Source organism: Kalmanozyma brasiliensis, assembly GCF_000497045.1.
Source record: "Kalmanozyma brasiliensis GHG001 unplaced genomic scaffold PSEUBRA_SCAF14, whole genome shotgun sequence".
Classification (NCBI taxonomy): domain Eukaryota; kingdom Fungi; phylum Basidiomycota; class Ustilaginomycetes; order Ustilaginales; genus Kalmanozyma; species Kalmanozyma brasiliensis.
In genome coordinates, this window is record NW_015961953.1 from 370,904 (window position 1) to 388,041 (window position 17,138).

A 17,138-nucleotide genomic window follows, 5' to 3' on the forward strand; every position below is an offset into this window, starting at 1 on the left:
AGCTGTCATGTCACATTACGCACGGACGAAGCTTCCTCTTCAAGCTCTGCTCAACTCTAGGCGCCCTGTTGACCAGCATTCGAAGGTGCAGTTCAAGTAGGAACGTGTGCTCCGTGCACTCTGTCTCTGCGCTGCTGTGCTTCTCAGAAGCAATCGTCGCTTTGGCGACACTCTTTGGGGCAATCGCAAACAGCCTCGGACAAGCAGAGGGTATAAAGCCACTAACAGCGCCCTTCTGCCGGACGACCATCACCCAACCACCACTCAGCCACCGGACCACTTCCATGGTTTGCAACGCCACACCATGACAACAACAGTCACAGCCTGCGAGCTGCAGCTGTTCCCTGGAGGACACCCTGCGGTTCGCAAGCAGTACCCGATCCTTCTACACGGCCACTCTCTTTCCAACAAGCCCTTCGAGGGCACGCTCAAGAACCAACACGATCCCTCCTCTCACATCCACACCTGGTCAAGCCAACCATCTGCGAGGACCATCTCGCTCGTGCCTACTCTCTCTTACTTTGCATCGGCATCTGACACTACCACGGACCTGCTGGAAGCCGAAATCAACGCAGCCTTCGACAAGCATGCTTCCGTGGATCTTCAGCGCAATGGCTCCTACAGCAACACCTCTGTCGACTCTGACGACACTCTGATCGCTCTCAAGACCCCTCATCACAGCGATGACGACGCAGACTATCGACGCCGTAGCGTACACTTCCTCGAAGAGGCTCGCCAGAATACGCCACGACACGAAGTTCCCGAATCTGCTTCTCGACCCTCCAACGGCGTACTGTCCTTCGATCCTAGTTCTGGCCACACAGTCTCTCTGCGGGATCAGGATCCTGCTCCAATCGTCCATGTCGACGACTCCGACGCATCCTCTGACATCAGCGAACCCTCCGATCTCGCTGCCCGCGACGACATCTTCTCTTGTCTCCAGCTCAAGAAGCACCTCAGCTCCATCGACCATGCCAAATTCGCTCCCGACGCCTTCCTCAAGCTGATGGACGATTACGAGACGCAGCTCTCCTTGTTTCTCTCTATCTCCGAGAAAGTCCTCGAAGCACTACAGGCGGCGACGGGTGATCGACCCTCAAAGCTAGAGCAGCGCGTGATAGCCGCTATCCGCCGCACGATGTCTTACGGCCTCGAGTCGATGATCATGCTTTCGTGGTTCCGCGAGTACAAGATCGATCAAGCGAGCGCGTCTGTTCGCTCAGCCAGGGACATCAACAGCTACGGGCCAAAGTCAGCCGCTAATGTCATCTCCGCACCGAGCCATGTCACGAAGGGCTCCCACGACCCTGCTCGAGGAGCTTGCGGTATCTCCCTCGCGCCTAGTGGCTTCGCGTCTTGCACCCGCGCCTCGTCCCAGCGCTACGACCGCGCCGGTATCAATGCCAAACGTCGATTTCAGAGCGCCTGGAACACCAGTATCGACTCGGACATCACTGTGTCTCCCACTGTCGACTCTCCTGCATCCCCGCACACACCCGCCTCAAGCAGCGCATCCAAGGCGCTCAGCCTGCAGTCTTTCCTGCTCGAAGACGCGGCCTCGTTCCGTTCCGCCGAGCCTCGTCCAACGCCGACCAAGCGCTTGTCGCTGCGCAAGATCAAGACGAGCCTGCGTTCCGTCACGTCGCCGACGGCCTCTCCCGCTGGTCAATCCGGACGCGGCGTTCGTTCCCAGTCGGACCCCGTTCAGCGCAACGCTTTCGACCCGGCTACGCTCCGCGAAACACGTGTGCACGAGTCGCAGCACTACGTAGCGGTCGGCAGCACCCGCTTTGGCGAGTTTGAAGCGGTCCAGCCGCCCATTAAGCGCCCGTCGAGGGTGCGATCGTTGCTTCGAGCGGTGTCTTCGTAGAGACGCTTTCAGACGGCTGCTCGTGCTCTCTCCCCTCGCTTCACTGCTGGTCATTGGCTGCAATTCCTCTCCTTTCGTATCGCCCTCCCTCTCTCATGCACAATCCCTTGTATGCACTATCCCTTGCTCTACCTTTCTTTCGCTCCCTCGTCGTGTACAGTGTCTGGCAGTTTCAATCGCTTCGCACACTCTTCCTTCCACACCTACACACGCCTCCTTGCCGTACAATCACTTCGCACACTCTCCCTGTCACTCGTAGCCAATCACTCGTCCTTCTCAAGTGCAATCGTACACATTCCCACATCCTGCCTGAGAGTGTGACACGCATCCTCTTACAATCCAACTCTCAACCTCGGCAATCCCGTCCTCTGCTTCCCGTCTGCGCTCTCCCTATACCTAAACTGTACCTCTCTCTCCGGTGCCTCGTCCCAGTCCCGACTAGCCACGCTCAGCCTGTCCTCTCCGTCGCCTAGGATCACTGTGATATTGGGCAGAGGGAACACGCCCACCGACTGGGGGACCAGTCTTGCCAGACCGTCCAGAACCCTCGTTTGGCCAGGGAGCAAGAAGGGGATGCTGACGCGGCGCGCGGCGGCGAGGGTGAAATGGTCGTCGCTGTCGACGGTCACCACCACTGGGACGGAGCGGGTGGGGTGCGGGTTGTGCAGTGTGACACCCAGATCGAGCGGTTTGCCCAGGGTGCTGGTGGGCGGGTAGGTGAGGGTGATGGTGAGATGCTCGGTGTGGGTCGGAAGGGGGGGTGGGAGAGGGATGAGTGATGTTTGCTGCGGCTGGTCCGGATGGGACCAGGTGATCCTAAACCTCGGCGAGGGGGAGAAAGGGAGGGGAAGGGAGAAGGAGAATCGATCTCTCGGGTGCCACTCCCCCAGCGCGTCGTCGTCGATAGCAACTCTGTGGGCGTCACTAACCAGCTCCACCTTCGACACGTGCACAGTGGACTCGCCGACCACCTCAACGTCTAATCCCACAACTCCTTCTCCGTCCGCTTCAGGCTCGTCGAACTCGAGCAGAGCCAGCTCCTTCTTCGCCACGCCCTCGCACCAAGCCGTGCACGCAAACAACCCCCGTACGTCGACACCCACACTCGCACTCACCACCACCTCCTCGCCCACCCGCACACTCACATCCACCGTCCTCACCCCCGCCGCCTGACGTCCTGTCAGCCACAGCACCACTTCCCCGTCCCCGCCGGCCGCAATCTCCACTGGAAGCGCCTTGACACTCTGCCCCTGCTGGTCGCCCTCTTCGGTGGCGCAAAGCGTATCCAACGCCCCCTCGTAGCGCGGTTGCAACAGCGCGTCAACATCCACAGCAAGTGGGACGGACTCGTGGTTGTGCAGCGCGACACGGAGTGGGACGCGCTCGTCGATGTACACCAGCGGTGGGGCGGTGAGGAGCAGGGAGAGGTTGTGGCGTTGAGGACGGACAAGAACGGTGGTTGGGTCCGAACGATGGGAGAGATGGAGGGTGCGGGTGGTGGGGAGGAGCCATGTGCACGGTTGGAGGGCAGTAGCTTCCGGGTCTGGGAGCGGTAGGTCGAGGAATTGGCCGGATGCGAGGGAGATCGTTGCGCTGCTGATGCGGATGAGGCCCGGGTGAAGGGCTTTGATCGTGCCTTGGAAAGCGGTCGTGCTGTGTGGGAGGAAGAGCCGGCTGAGATCTGCGGATGTCGGCGAGACGGTGGAGGTGAGGTCGATGAGACCAAGGTCGACAATGAGCGCTTTCGACGTGTTGTCCTTGGAAAGGGCGGCGTTGACCTCGACAGCCGTCTGATACTCGTCGTCGCCGCTCTGAATGTGCAACGTCACCCCATCTGCAGAAAGCACGTCCATCAGGTCGGACGACGAAGTGTTGCGTACGACGAGCTGGAACGGCACCTCGGCTCCGAACTCCACCTCTGCTACTGGGAACACCACCTGGACGTCCAAGAATCCTGCCGTCACTGGTGTGCTCCCCTTGGCGTCCTCCTCTTCCCCTACTTCCTTGCCATCAACGCCATCCCTCGTCTGAATCAAAAACCTCTTCGCCGCCTCCACCACCTCCCTCCTCCTCTCCTCATCCATCTCCAACTCCGAATCCAGCGTCTCCACCAACAACCTCACCACACTCGCCCTATCGCCCGCCCTCACCGCCGCCTCGATCGCCACTTCCACCAGTGCCCTCCTCACCTCCCCCCATCCTTCCTTAGCATAACTCTTCAGAATCCTTTCCAGAAACTTGAGCGCCATTTCGTCCTGTCCGCCCTCATCGTACGCCGTCGCGATTTTTGCTGCAATAAACAGCGCGTGACGATGCATGCGACCTCGCTTGAATGCGTCGTACGCCTTGGTCAGCGCTTCTGTGAGTTGGGCTGTGTGGTCCACTTTGCTTTCGTGTGCCAGCGGGCCGGACTCTTCGGTTTCTGTGGAGGAGGGTTGGGAGGAGAGGGCGCGGAGGAAGCGCGTTCGACGCTCGACGGTGCACAGCGCAGCGAGGTAGTAGTAGCCACCCGGGCTCTGGAGGGCCGAACCGGGGATCGTGGAGACAGCAACGGCGTTGGCGTTGGGAAGGAGCATGTTGGGTGGCGCGCTCACCTCGCCTCTTCCATCCGAGAAGCGAGGCAGTGCATCCGGATGCAATAGACGTGATGGAAGCGGTGGCGCGTGAATCGGCAGCTGAAACGGTGGCAATGGCGAGCCCGGTATCGTCCGTGTTGCGTGCTCGACGAGCTCCCCAAACATCCGATACTGTTTCGCAAGCCAGGACCAGTATTCGAACGTCATGGCTCCAATGCCCCACCCCGTGCTGAGGTCTGTGAATCTTGCGAGGTGCTTGCGGAAGAACAACGCCGCCCCCGTCCCGTCATCGGCGTACAACAGTAGCTTGCAGATGCGCACGCACAGTGTGTCGGCCAACACCTTTGCTTCCGCCCAGCGCTTCGTTCGGGGTGGCAACATCATCGTGCTGCCCAGCAGGCATGTTGGAGAATTGCACAGCAGCTCGTAGGCGTCCTTGTAGCGAAGGGCGGCTTCGGTCATGTCGCCGGCTAGCTCGGCGAAGACGGCGAGTTTGTACTCGCTTCGCACGATCCAGCCTTCCCTGCTGAGCCAGCTGATGTCGTTCATCCCCACCGTCCTCCCGCTCGGTGTCGCCGGCGGGAGGGTGCCCAACGCAGCGACGATGGGCTGCAACGTCGATGGCGGGGGTGGATACCTCGTCCTTTTACGCTTGACCCGCCGCGCATGCTCCCGATAGAAATCCGCCGCCGGCTCGAACAACGCACTGTGCAAACTTGTGACGAACTCGCCCAGCTCCACCTTGGTCACAGGCGTAAGCACGAACAGGCTCGCTTTGGAATCCAGCCCGCTGTTCCGACGGACAAAGCTGAGCCGAGCCTCGAGCTGCGCATCGTCCAACGTCTGTCGTTGTGTCAGCAGTACGATGGTGAGCTTGATTCCGCGCTCAGTGAGTGTCCGCCGTCGTTCGGATATGAGCTTGACGAGCGACTCGTCGAGTTTGCGTAGCTCTTCTGTGTCGGGAGAGGCGGGTAGAACGTGGAACGACACCAAGACGGACGGGACGAGGTCGCGATGCTTGCGCACCCAGACGGGCGCGATGAGTCCGTCCGGGAACTGTGGCGAGTTTGGATGCAATGGTGAGAGCGGTGATCGTGGCGGTAGCGCGGAGAAGGCTGCTGTGGACGACTCGGACGGCGTTGCGCTGGACCCAGCGGTGATAGATGGGATTGGTGGTACATGCCGCGCTGAAGGCTTGGTTTTGAGCGGCGGCAGCCGGTACAAATGATCGGCAAAGACGGTATGAAAGACAGCGGATCGCCCTCGAGATGGATCCCAGAGCGTATTGCGTGCGCGTGAGGCTAGGATGTCGTGCAGGGATGCAGTCAGATCTGGAAACACGGTGGTCGGGTGATCTGCTGGTGCGGCGGCAGCGCCGGGAGTTGCGTCTGTGAGGGTCGATACTGCTGGGGCTGACGAGGACGATGCAGACGCCGTATTTGATGCTGGCTTTGAAGGCGCTGTGAGGCCAGCCACCACCATGCACGCAAAGTGATGGTGGAGCAGCTCTGATGGAAAGGCGTTCATGGTGGACGTGAAGCGCCCGGCTCACTGCCGCCTCGCTGGGAGCGCAGGGGGTCGAACGGCCTTCTTACGACCGATGATACTGAGACTGAGAGCTCATGGGCTGCACCTTGTGATAGCGCGCTGGTGTCAGTGTGATGCTCGTACTGAAGATGATGTTGCTGGGAGTGGGAGAGGGTCAAGGTGAAGCTTGGAAGAAGCGTTCCAGTTGGCTTGTGCATGTCCACTAAATTCCAAATTTGTTCGACCCAAGGCTCTCACAGACCCGAAAACCACTCAGCATAGCTCACACGACTGAGCTACGAACAGGACGGCTCTCATCGAGTTGGCGTAGGATGTTCGTGAGGATGAAGAGCTACAACGCCACGAAGATATGATGTACATGGAAGACCTCAGAACCCGTACATATTCGCCCCACGAGCGCGTGCATCTCGACCCCGTTTCCACTTCTCTTCCAGCTGGCCCCTATTCTCGTTCGCCAGACTGACGAGACTGCTCAGCTGTCCCTTCCTCAGTCCCTTCAGCGTACCCGGCTTCCTCTGCTGCACGTCTCTGTTTCCGGCTGCAAACTCGGCAGCGGCTGCATACTTGTCGCTGTCGGCATCATCGCCGGCGTTCTGGTAGGCTTCGCGGGCTGCGGTGGAGGCATCAAAGGCGCGGATATCTTCCGGTGTCAGACCTGCTGCTAGGAGATCGCGTGTACCGTCCAGATTGGATGCACCTTTGTGTGCGGTTGAGGTGGTGGAAGTTGCCTCCTGTGAAGACGTCGGGAGGGATTGCTGGTAGGCGAGCAGCTGGGCTTGGGCCTCCGGGGTGACGGGAACCCACGAGCCGTCTGGGTCAAGTTGCCAGCCTGGGTATTCTGCAGCGTCATCGGAAGCGTCTGCAGCAAGTGAGGATGCATTTGTGCCAGCGTCTTTGATGATCGGAGCGGACGAGATGGACAGCGACGGCGCATGCGACGAGGACGCGGCGCTATTGGAAGCACGGTCAGCGCTGAGAGAGAAGAAGTCGACAGGGGTCGCGGGCTCAATCTTCCTTGACGCTGCAGGTTCCGATTGAGGTAGGAAATACGAAACACTGTTGGATGGAAGCGCTGTTGCTTGCTGTCTCGAGATGGCTGCGCTGGCTGTCGCAGCGGAGGCGGTAGAAGGAGTCGGCTTCGGAGTCGCTGGCTTGAGTCCAAGCATTGCCCTGAACGCATCATTGTTCTTGCCCTTCGACTTGCTACCCGATGCTGCGACAGGCTCGGCGCCTTCTGTGGGCGAAGCCTCGCGCAGAATGTCTTGATTGATGCTGAGCGGCGCCTCTGCCATCGCCGGCGCATCTGAGTCCTGTATCGCCTTGGCCGCCTTCCTTGCTTCCGCCTCCTTCTGTCTCTCTGCCAGAATCTCGTCGTATTTGCGCTTAGGGGCTGGTAGCATGCCAAAGAGCGAATGCTTTGATGTTGACGCGCTACTTGAGCCTAGTTTGGGCTTCTTGGTGTTGCTCCTGGAATCCGCTTCCTCGTCCGAATCATGTGCAGATTTGAGTGTGTCGACCTTGATGACTTTGCGCTTGGCTGCCGAGGACGCAGGAGGTGGCAGAGACAAGCCGCTTCCCTTTGGCGTGCTCGGAGCAATAGATGCAGACGAAGGTGCAGGAAGCTTTGACGCTAGTCCAGATCTCGGCGGCGGGAGCAGTGAGCCAAGCTTGGAGGAGGACGGCTTACTCGCGGTGACCGATATCGTGTTCGAGACAGCATGGCTGCTGGACGAGGCTGCGACAGGTGTGATGTCCTCGTCATCCGAGTCGCTCCCATAGCCAGCTAGTGATGCCAAGCCAGACGACATGCTGCTGCGTTTGTGACCATCAGAGGCAAATGGTGGTTCTCTGGCAAGGAAGAACTCGACATGCATTGAAGCTTCAGTCAAGGTGTGGAGGCGAGGAATTTCAGGAATGTTAGACTTGTGCCTCTCAGATTGGAACCTTTTTGTCTCGGTTCGGCCTTCTTCACGGCAATCCAAACGGCGGCTGAGAGAAGACGCGCGACAAAGCAAGCACAGCGGACACAGAGAAACGCACGAGCCTCAACCCTCGACGAGCGGACCACCTTCATCCGTAGCGGGGCTCTTGATAAGCAAGGCGCACAAAGGCCCGTCTTGCATTCCATTGTCACTATCATCATCACCCTCACCATCCGCGGCTCCTGGGTAGACTAGAAACGCCAATCATGAGGAGCTTTACCTTCCTCTCGTGCCTAGCGGCCATGCTATGCGTTACAGCGTCGGCTGCCATTGTCGATGCTCGCAGTCAAGTCAACATGGGCGTCGGTGCTCAAACAAACGGTCCATGGGCTGTCCCTCGACCAGGCAGCTACATCGAGACGAAAGAGGCCATCGTCGACGTAGCGGCTGCTGACCTTCTATCGGAAGCTCAGGCACAGCTGGATGCTTCTCTCGCTTCCTCATCGGGAATTGGCGGACCTGCTCGTCTCGAGCTGCCGCTAGACGCCATCTCTGCTGCTGCCTTTGGCTCTTCCGACGTTGAAAAGATCATCGTCTCGCAAAAGGGTGACTTCACCGTCCTCTCCCACCGCGACTTCCCTGCCGTCTCGGTTCGAATCAAGCAGCTCTACTCGCCCCCACCTGCATCCGAGCTCAAAGGACACGATGTCGACCCCGACGCCTTCTGCGACCCCACCGTCACCTCGTGGTCCGGCTACATCGACACCGTCTTTGGAGGCAAGAGCCTGTGGTTCTACTTCTTTGAGTCGCGCTCCAACCCTTCCAAGGACCCTGTCATCCTCTGGACCAACGGCGGTCCCGGCTGCTCTTCCTCCCTTGGTCTCTTCATGGAGCTCGGCCCGTGCCGCGTTCCCGAGAACGGCGGCAAGCCCAGCCCCGGCCCTCCCATCAACGGCACCAAGTGGCATCCTCAATCCTGGACCAATCGCGCCAACGTCTTTTTCATCGACCAACCCGTTGGCGTGGGCTACTCCTACTCCAAAACCGACCAGAAGGTCTACACCACCGAAGAGGCCGCCAAGGACGTCTACGCCTTCCTGCGCGTCTTCTTCTCCGCCTTCGACCGTTTCAAGACCAACGACTTTTACATGGCCGGCGAATCGTACGGTGGTCGATACATCCCCATTTTTGCGTCCGAAGTGGCGGATCGCAATCACGAGGTCGAGCGCAAAGCTCTCAAGTCAGGCAAGAAGGTCGACCGCGATCAGCTGATCAACCTCAAAGGCGTCATGATCGGCAACGGTCTCACGGATGTCAGCAAGCAAATCTCGGGCTATTACGACATGACCTGCACGCGTCGTGGTGGTGTCGAGCCGATCTTGAACATCGAAACCTGCAAACGCATGCACACGTACGTGCCCAAATGCCGCACCAAGCTCGCCGAGCACTGCGTCGACTCGTTCAACCCGGACCTTTGCGATCTGTGGATGAGCAAATGCTCGGAAGAGATCGAAGCGCCCTACTTCTACACCGGCCAGAACCCGTACAACATCAAGGACGACTGCAAGTCCGGTCTCGAGCCCAACCTCTGTTACGATGTGACGGATGATATTCGCAAGTACCTCGACAGGGATGATGTGCGCGATCTCGTCGGTGCCGCGCCCAAAGATCAGATTGGAAAGTTTGCCAGCTGCAACATGAACATCAATGCCGGGTTCAGCAGGATGTTGGATTCAGCCCACGATAATGGGTTCAACGTCGCCGGTCTGCTCGAGAGGGGCATCAAGGCGCTGGTGTACGTGGGAACGCTCGATTGGATCTGCAACTTCAACGGAAACTACGAGTGGGTCAAGACGCTCGATTGGAGCGGAAGCGAGACTTGGAAGGACGCCAAGAACTACGTAAGTGTAGACTACCTTTCGGATCGCATTGCATTGTGCGTGACAACCAGATTCACTGACACTCACCTACTCTTTGCATTCACAGGAATGGGTGGTCGACGGCGAAAAGGCGGGCCGCACGCAAAGCGGAGGCGGTCTCACCTGGGCCACCGTCTACGAAGCGGGGCACATGGTACCGTACGACCAGCCCGACGCTGCTCTCGCCATGCTCAATCGCTGGTTGGACGGCCAACAACTTTGAATCTTTCCCGCGCTCCTTTTTAGAGTTCTGAGTAAAAAGATGATTGGCTTTGTGACATGCGAGTGCGAGTGTGTGCAACAACCTCTTTGTGCGGGATCGCTCCGCTGCGGGACGGAGCGTCGGTGCGTGCTCGGCGTGATTAGGTTTTTGATCGTGCGGAAGTGGCTTTGTATGCTTTGTGCGGGATCTTGTTCCCGCACAAACGTCGCCTATCTCTTGTTCTTACTGTGCCTGGCGAAGTCTGTCAGTGAGAGGCAGGATACATATACTCTCGTCTCTTCATGGCCCCTCTTCCCTTCCTCCCCTCGCCATCGATCAATTCTCCTCTCCCACTGGTGATACAAGATGCCCAGCATGACCGACGCTGGCGACGCCTCGGCCGACAGCGGCTACGACTTACATGACCTGATCGAGATTGACGACTCTACGGATGACGAGGTTGTCGAGGTCAATCCGCTCCCTGTGCCTCTTCCCAAGGCCGAAGTCACGATGACGAAGGCTGTCGGTACCATTGTGACCGATGACGATGACGAGAGCGAATACGTTGACGAAGGTTCCGCCGAGGGAGAGGACCAGGATGAAGTCAGCGATGAGGAAGACCAGGACACCGACAACAAGACTCGAGCCCAGCAGGCACCCATCGAGACGATGACTGTCGCCACCAAAGACAAGCTGGACCAGACCCAGGACGAAGGTCAGAGTGACGACGAGGTTGAGCACGTACCCAAGCCGGTGGCCGCCGCCAAGGATGCCACCCCTCCTGTCGCCATGAAGAGGTCCAAACCAGCAGTAAAGAAGCAAGACGACGCTAACGACGTAGGGAACACCGCCAGCAGCGCTAGTCGCGGACGTGGGCGCGGACGTGGACGTGGTCGCGGTGCCTCCCGTGGAGGAGCTGCCAGCACCGGTCGAGGTGGCGCTACCACCAAAGCTCGCAAGTCAACTAGCGTCTCTCCTTCGCCCACCCCGGACGTCTCTACTCCACCTCCCGCCGACGGCAGCAAGTCTCCCAGTCCATCCACCACTCCACTTCCCGCTCGCGGTCGCGGTCGCGGTCGACCCAGGGGCAGCGGCACCCCTCGCACGCCTCGTGGTGGCAAGTCCAAGTCACCCACCGTCATCGTCCCCGCTACACCTTCCTCCTCGCTCTCTTCCCTCTCCGCGTTTACGCAAATGGCCCCCACCTCACCCACCAGCAGCGATTTCACCGCTGACACGATGACGACGGAAGAATTCTTCGCCGCCAAGACTCCGCCTTCCACCCCTACGCCTCTGCCTACTCCGCCCAGGACGCCGACCAAGAGAAAGAGGAAGGTCTCCGAGACTACCCCTGGCTTAGAAGATGGGGTTGAGGTGGTGATCGACAGCTCGCCTGGGACGACGGAGGAAAGTCCGGCTAAGAAGAAGCGCGTGACCAAGCCCCGGGCGAAGAAGGTTCCTGCTCCGCCCAAGGTCACTGCTGCTGATCCCGCTGCAGGTGCTGTACCTGCTGCTCCTGCTCCAACGGCTGAAGAAGGCAATGCAGTGAAGGAGGACCCTCAGAGTCAGGAAAGCTCCACCTCCGCTGCTAGCTCGACCACGAAGACCACGAAGAAGGCCAAGGGGCCCAAGCCCAAGGTACGTGCATGACACTCCCCAAGATTGGAGAGCCGGAGTCTGACACCGGTCACAAGATGCTTCTGCTGCGCAACCTCCTCTTCCTCTGCGCGCTCAACAGGGTGCTTGGACAAGCAAAGAGATGATGTTCCTATTCACCCATGTCTTCGTTCGAAACTACGAGGTGGACTGGGAGGTCGTCGCTCGATCGGTAGGTCTCGCAGCACTCTTCTACATTATTCGCTCTTGAGTCTCAATGCTGACACCAGCTCTCGTCACGGTGATGGCTCGTCGAATGGATCAGGTTGAACGCAGCGCGGCCGAATGTGAGGTGCGTTGCTCTCATCAATGCTCCAGATGCTTGATTGGGCGCTGACTTCTGTTCGTTTTGACAGGCCAAGCTGCCCGATCTGGTGCGCACGCTGGAGGATTACCTTGGTGAGCATCAACCGTTGCGCTCGATCCTCTTGATAGCGCTGTTTCTGACCTTTTCTTCGTTCGAGAATAACAGGCAGGTATCCGACCTCCTGAGCCAACATTCGTTGCAAGAGGTGCTGTGCTCGATCGCACATCACGGTCAGCACCACGCAAAAGCGCGCAGAATTTCAGCACGTGTAGCGACGATCCCTTCTGGCACAGAGCGCCGTGCCAAGAATTCCTTCATCTTTAAGCTCGCGCTCCACGTACCACACGAAGTGTGTATCAACCAAAGATTCGATACGAAAGTTCGACTGTTTGAAGCGGCGAATGATGTATTGACCGGCGCTGTGTTGACTGCGTGTGACGTCTCCGAGTCAGGAAAGTAAAGCTCTCGGCGAAGTCGCTGTTCGATGACGCCACTTTTTTCAGGGTCCACCACAAGTCGATCTTTGTTCGAACAAGGTGTGTTTGCTGTTGAATGGGCATTGTTCTGCCAAACACATGCGACGCACATGCATTGCAAGCCGAACAATGATGGTCCTGCATTCAAATCGAACAATGAGCTCAGAGGGAGGTGGTGCAGAGTCGCCGAGAGAGGGAGGATACGTCACTTGCTCGGCGCGATGCGGCTTCTGTCGATCTGAACGAACGAGGAAGTGTCTCGGGAATCACGCTTCCGAACAGAATGTTCGCAGCGAACAAATGTCTGTCGAAGGATCTTGTGGAACGCGATCATGGAAGCCGTCTCATGAACGAAGGTGGACATTCTACGTCACGCGTTCGCTTTCGCTGCAGGTCCGCTTGCTGTTCCTGAGTCAGTCTTCCGACGGACGCCTTGAGTCGAATCGATGCGGTGATCGATGTGACTCGGTCGTATGGATGAGTGGCCGGCTTGGCCTTGTATTCCTACGTCACAAGGGTGCTGCCATCGTGGAGAACACAGTGTACCATTGATAGAGAACTGAGACAGGACACGAACGAACCGCGTGGTCCTAACTGCAAGGGTCCATGTTCCGCGGATTCAAAATCAAGGTTGCATTCGCCGATGACGATCATCAGCAAGCGGCACGATGCGATCTGCGTGCGAGACAAGATCATGGGAGCGCAAATACGCATACACCGGTGTCAGGAGTGCTGCTCAGACAGACTCGTGTTCTTGGCGATACACCCAGCGACGCTGATCTGTTCACAGTGGCCGAGACAAGCCTCTTTTATCGTGGGCCAGTCATCGCTCAGCAGCCAATCGGGAGCTCGTGTTTCATCAAGCGTACGTGGGACGAGTATACCCGATGCAGACCCGGACAAACATGTGTGAGGACTCGCAGCTCGACCCAGCCCAAGCCGGCCAGTAAGCGAGCTTGGACAGGTCGCTTAGAAGCTCGGTCGGTGGAAGCAGGTCATCTCGGCAACGGCAGCTGCGCCACTATTTTGGCAAGGGTGGCGACGACTTTGATGAGGGGCCAGAGCGGTCTCAAAGCGACGACGATGCAGATGAGCCGCATGCGCAGATTTCCCATCCATCCGACGGGATCTAACGCTGCATGAAAAATACAGCCTAAAATGGGCAGAAAAATGTTGGATTTTTCATCCTCCGAGAGTCTAGCTTTCATGCGGTGTGCTGCCAGCTTGAGTCACTCTGCTGATTTTTCAATAATCTCGATGCGGGCTCTGCACTTGGATTTGGCAGCTCCAGGCTGCTCTTTCGCCTTCGCCGGATCATCACGAGGCTCTGTCGGGCCGAGTCACGCACTTCTTTCATCATGTGGACCAGATAACCGACGGAACGCAATCCGCGAAACGAGCTTTCAACACAAAGTGCTATGTGCTACGTCCCACTCGAACGCCTTGCTGCCGTGGAATGAGTCGCTTCCACGTGGCTTTGATGAACAGCTAGCGTGGGAAGTCCAAGTTGACCAAAATCGAAGACCGATTTATTGCTCGCTTGACTTCCTTGTCTCACTGCTCTGGTGCTGCCAGGAACACGGCAGGAACAGTGAGATGAAATTCGAAACCACACAGGCCCACAGACGGGATGACCGAGACTCAAGAGTGCGACAGACGAATTTGTGGGATTTTCCCTGCGAAAATCGTGGCTTGCCGTGTGGCTTGGCTGTCTCGCTCGCTTTCGGCCAGGGTCGGTCTAGAAGACGGCTGCTGGTCGAAACAGATTGTCGCCTGGACCGACGTCTTTAATGGCGAAGGGGAGTGGAAGATCCTTCGGGAGCAGGCCGATCTTGGGCGCTGAAATGGAAGCACAGAGCACAGCGTGGGAAAAGGTGGAGCCTCGATGTCGGATTGACTCTCCGACCAATGACTCTGTCACGCAAGGGCCGATGGATGATGCTTCGGCGAGACCGAAGATTTTCCTGACTCTTGTCGGTGCTCTCGGTCAGTCACCGTGTCTCTCTGTGTCCGGCCATTGCCCCGCATCGCACTCTGCTTGGTTGCCCGCTGCACTGGCCTTGAGTACCGTTGCTTGTACGCTGCAGCTGCAAGTTTATCCTTAATCCTCCAACCGAGCTGCCAACGCCGCAAGCGAGCCCAATCCCTCCGTCCCTCTGGATTCATGCTCAGCGTCTCACCCTTCCACCATCATATCTGCATCCGGACATCTTTCCTTGCTACTCTAATCACCTCGCTTCGTCTTCTCTCTTGTTCCGACTTTTTGGTCAACAAGCTACTCAGCTGCACATACACCGTGGTACACTGCGCGACCCACTGTCTCGGTCCACCTCGCTTGCTTTTCATCTGCGCTCTCTTTCTCTCGGTACAGCCGCCTTGACCTACGCATCCGTTGGCTCAGCTACCGCCATTTCAGTGTCAGCTTCCCGCTTTGTTCTGCAAGGGTCCTCTGCTTGTTCCGCACAGCACACACATGGACGCAAGCTATTAGCTCAGCACCCTGCTCTACGCTCGACGTCGCAAAGGCCGACAATAGCTGTCACTCCACAGACCTTGTCCTGCAAGCTACCATTGTTCAGCCCATCTCTCTGCATTGTCGACGCCCTTAACTCGGCCTATGGTCTCGACTTAGACGAGACTGAGCTCTACTTGACAAAGTGGTGGTCCTCTCTCGACCGTCCCGCTTCACCTTTCTACCGTCATAAGCTTCGCCACCTTCAGCATCTTCACCCCATTTCCCCCCTTCGACACTATCTCAGCATCGCCACCATCATCCAACGCGACGCCATCACACTCGGTCACTGCGAGGCCCACACATCATGCCATTCGCACCCAAAACACACGCCTCGCTCTTCCCGGCCTCTCGCCGACGCCCCTCGTTCGCACCGGACGAACAGAGCGAGGTCCTCTCCTCCGACTACTCGCCGCACTCGACCTTTCCCGGCATGCAACCGTCGGCGTCGACATCGTGGATCAACCCGTTCGGTCGGCCCTCTTTCAGCATCGATGACGATCGAGATGCCTACGTCGCCCCCTCGTCCCCACCTAGCTCGCGTCGTCCTTCCGCAGCAACGATCATCTCGACCCTCCTGCACAAGAGCGTCGGTCAGAACAGCAATGCGAGCTGCTCGACGGTTCGCCTGGACGACAGTAGCGATGAGCTTCCGGCGAGTGTGGGACGGAGGCCGTCGGCGATCTTCAAGGCGTGGAAGGCACGACGGGGGAGTTCTTCCGCCCAACCGCAAGTTCCACCGCCAAGTTCGATGGGCTATGCGCAGGGTCGGCGCAAATCCTCGGCGTTGACAAGGGTGCTTCAGCCGTCCAACTTGCGAAACGGCGCGGGTCGGGTCGATGAACACTCGCTCTCCTCGGGCGATACCGCCTCTGGCCGAAGGAGGAGTCTTAGCATTGTCTGTCGTGGAGAGCGCGATTCGATCGAGCTACCGGAGGAGGGAGTGAGGGAAGGGGAGGTAACCGCAGCCATGGCCATTCGGGATACGTGGTTGGTTTCCGAACGAAAAGGAAGCGTTTCTACGCTCGCCACTTCCCCCTCGTCCTCGTTTGCTCCGCGAAAGAGCATCAGCGCCATGGGTCTCGACACGGAGGATCAGCTCAGCCAGCATCTGTCCTTGCAAGAACGACTTCGACAGATCCGAGAGAAACGTCTGCCGGAAGAGGCGGACGATACGGAATCGGTAGTGTCGTTGTCGTTGACCGAGGAGATCGCGCTGTATACGACCGACGTGCAGACGGTGGAGGCGAATGCGGGGCGAGCGAGACGAAGTGTGGGAAACGCCGAGATGGCAGGGAGTCCGTTTGTGTGGAATCTGCCCGATTGGGGGAATGGGAGATTGGAGAGGTTGCCAGAGCTGTCTCCTGCACCGGAGCTCGTCATTGCCGATCCGTTCGCACGCAGTCGACGCGGCACGGCGATCTCGATGCAACGTGGAGAGAGTGGCATGTTGGATCCGGTGCTTTCCCCTGTGCCGGCGTATTCGCCGACGGTGATCAGCAGTGAGGATGCCTCGTTGGGCCATGGAGAGGGGGTGCAGTGGAGCACCGCTTCGCCCTTCGGCGCTCCCCGACCGTCGTTGGCCCAGACAAGCTCGTGGTATTCTGCAGAGGATCATTCGCCCACCTCGCCCGGATTCCCTCCGGCAAGTCCGCTACCACCTTCGCCGGTATCGCCCCTGCCGGTGGAGAGCCTGCGCAGCCGCACGGCGGAAATGCGTGCTTCCCTCCGACCCACCTCCACTGCGCGATCCCCGCATTCCCCGAGGAGTTTTGGCATCAGCGAAACGTCCTACGAGATGCGTGCCACGTCAAGACTGTCCTACTCCCACCCACGGCCTCCGGTGGATTACGAGAGCGAGAATGGCAGTCAGTACAGTGCGACCCCACGTCTAGTGGGTGCCGACTGGGGTGGATCGCCCATGAGCAGTCTGTTCGAATGTCAAACACCCCACCAGGCCATGTTCGACGTCACCGAGGCCAAGGAGGAGGACGGAGAAGATTTGCACGAGCAATTCTGCAGTGTGTTGTTGTTGGATCTTGGAGATGGACGAACGGTGGGTTTGGGTGGCGAGAGAGGGTTGATGGCTTGCTAGACCCCTCACAAATTTCACTCGATCTCTCGCATGATTGGCGTCCCCCAAGTGAGTG

The 17,138-nt window shown here is 58.6% G+C and overlaps 6 protein-coding genes across 6 annotated transcripts; 4 read left to right on the top strand and 2 right to left on the bottom strand.

The window, feature by feature from the left end:
* Positions 1-304: 304 nt before the first annotated feature.
* On the top strand, positions 305-1,870 carry PSEUBRA_001588 (uncharacterized protein; the record flags this gene model as incomplete). The annotated part of the gene is made up of 1 exon (XM_059464631.1): positions 305-1,870. One exon carries the CDS (start codon positions 305-307, stop codon positions 1,868-1,870), a length of 1,566 nt encoding a protein of 521 aa, XP_059321175.1.
* Positions 1,871-2,202: 332 nt separating this feature from the next.
* On the bottom strand, positions 2,203-5,973 carry PSEUBRA_001589 (protein of unknown function DUF1683, C-terminal; the record flags this gene model as incomplete). Its single annotated transcript, XM_016434813.2, has 1 exon — positions 2,203-5,973. One exon carries the CDS (start codon positions 5,971-5,973, stop codon positions 2,203-2,205), a length of 3,771 nt encoding a protein of 1,256 aa, XP_016293866.2.
* Positions 5,974-6,362: 389 nt separating this feature from the next.
* PSEUBRA_001590 (Proline-rich protein PRCC) lies at positions 6,363-7,802 on the bottom strand (the record flags this gene model as incomplete). Its single annotated transcript, XM_059464632.1, has 1 exon — positions 6,363-7,802. One exon carries the CDS (start codon positions 7,800-7,802, stop codon positions 6,363-6,365), a length of 1,440 nt encoding a protein of 479 aa, XP_059321176.1.
* A 380-nt stretch (positions 7,803-8,182) lies between these two features.
* PSEUBRA_001591 (Peptidase S10, serine carboxypeptidase) lies at positions 8,183-10,058 on the top strand (the record flags this gene model as incomplete). The annotated part of the gene is made up of 2 exons (XM_016434791.1): positions 8,183-9,817; positions 9,903-10,058. The coding sequence occupies 2 exons, from the start codon at positions 8,183-8,185 to the stop codon at positions 10,056-10,058; spliced, it is 1,791 nt and encodes a 596-aa protein (XP_016293867.1).
* A 345-nt stretch (positions 10,059-10,403) lies between these two features.
* On the top strand, positions 10,404-12,185 carry PSEUBRA_001592 (uncharacterized protein; the record flags this gene model as incomplete). The annotated part of the gene is made up of 4 exons (XM_059464633.1): positions 10,404-11,675; positions 11,776-11,865; positions 12,050-12,092; positions 12,166-12,185. The coding sequence occupies 4 exons, from the start codon at positions 10,404-10,406 to the stop codon at positions 12,183-12,185; spliced, it is 1,425 nt and encodes a 474-aa protein (XP_059321177.1).
* Positions 12,186-15,295: 3,110 nt separating this feature from the next.
* PSEUBRA_001593 (uncharacterized protein) lies at positions 15,296-17,083 on the top strand (the record flags this gene model as incomplete). Its single annotated transcript, XM_016434799.2, has 1 exon — positions 15,296-17,083. One exon carries the CDS (start codon positions 15,296-15,298, stop codon positions 17,081-17,083), a length of 1,788 nt encoding a protein of 595 aa, XP_016293868.2.
* Positions 17,084-17,138: the final 55 nt, after the last annotated feature.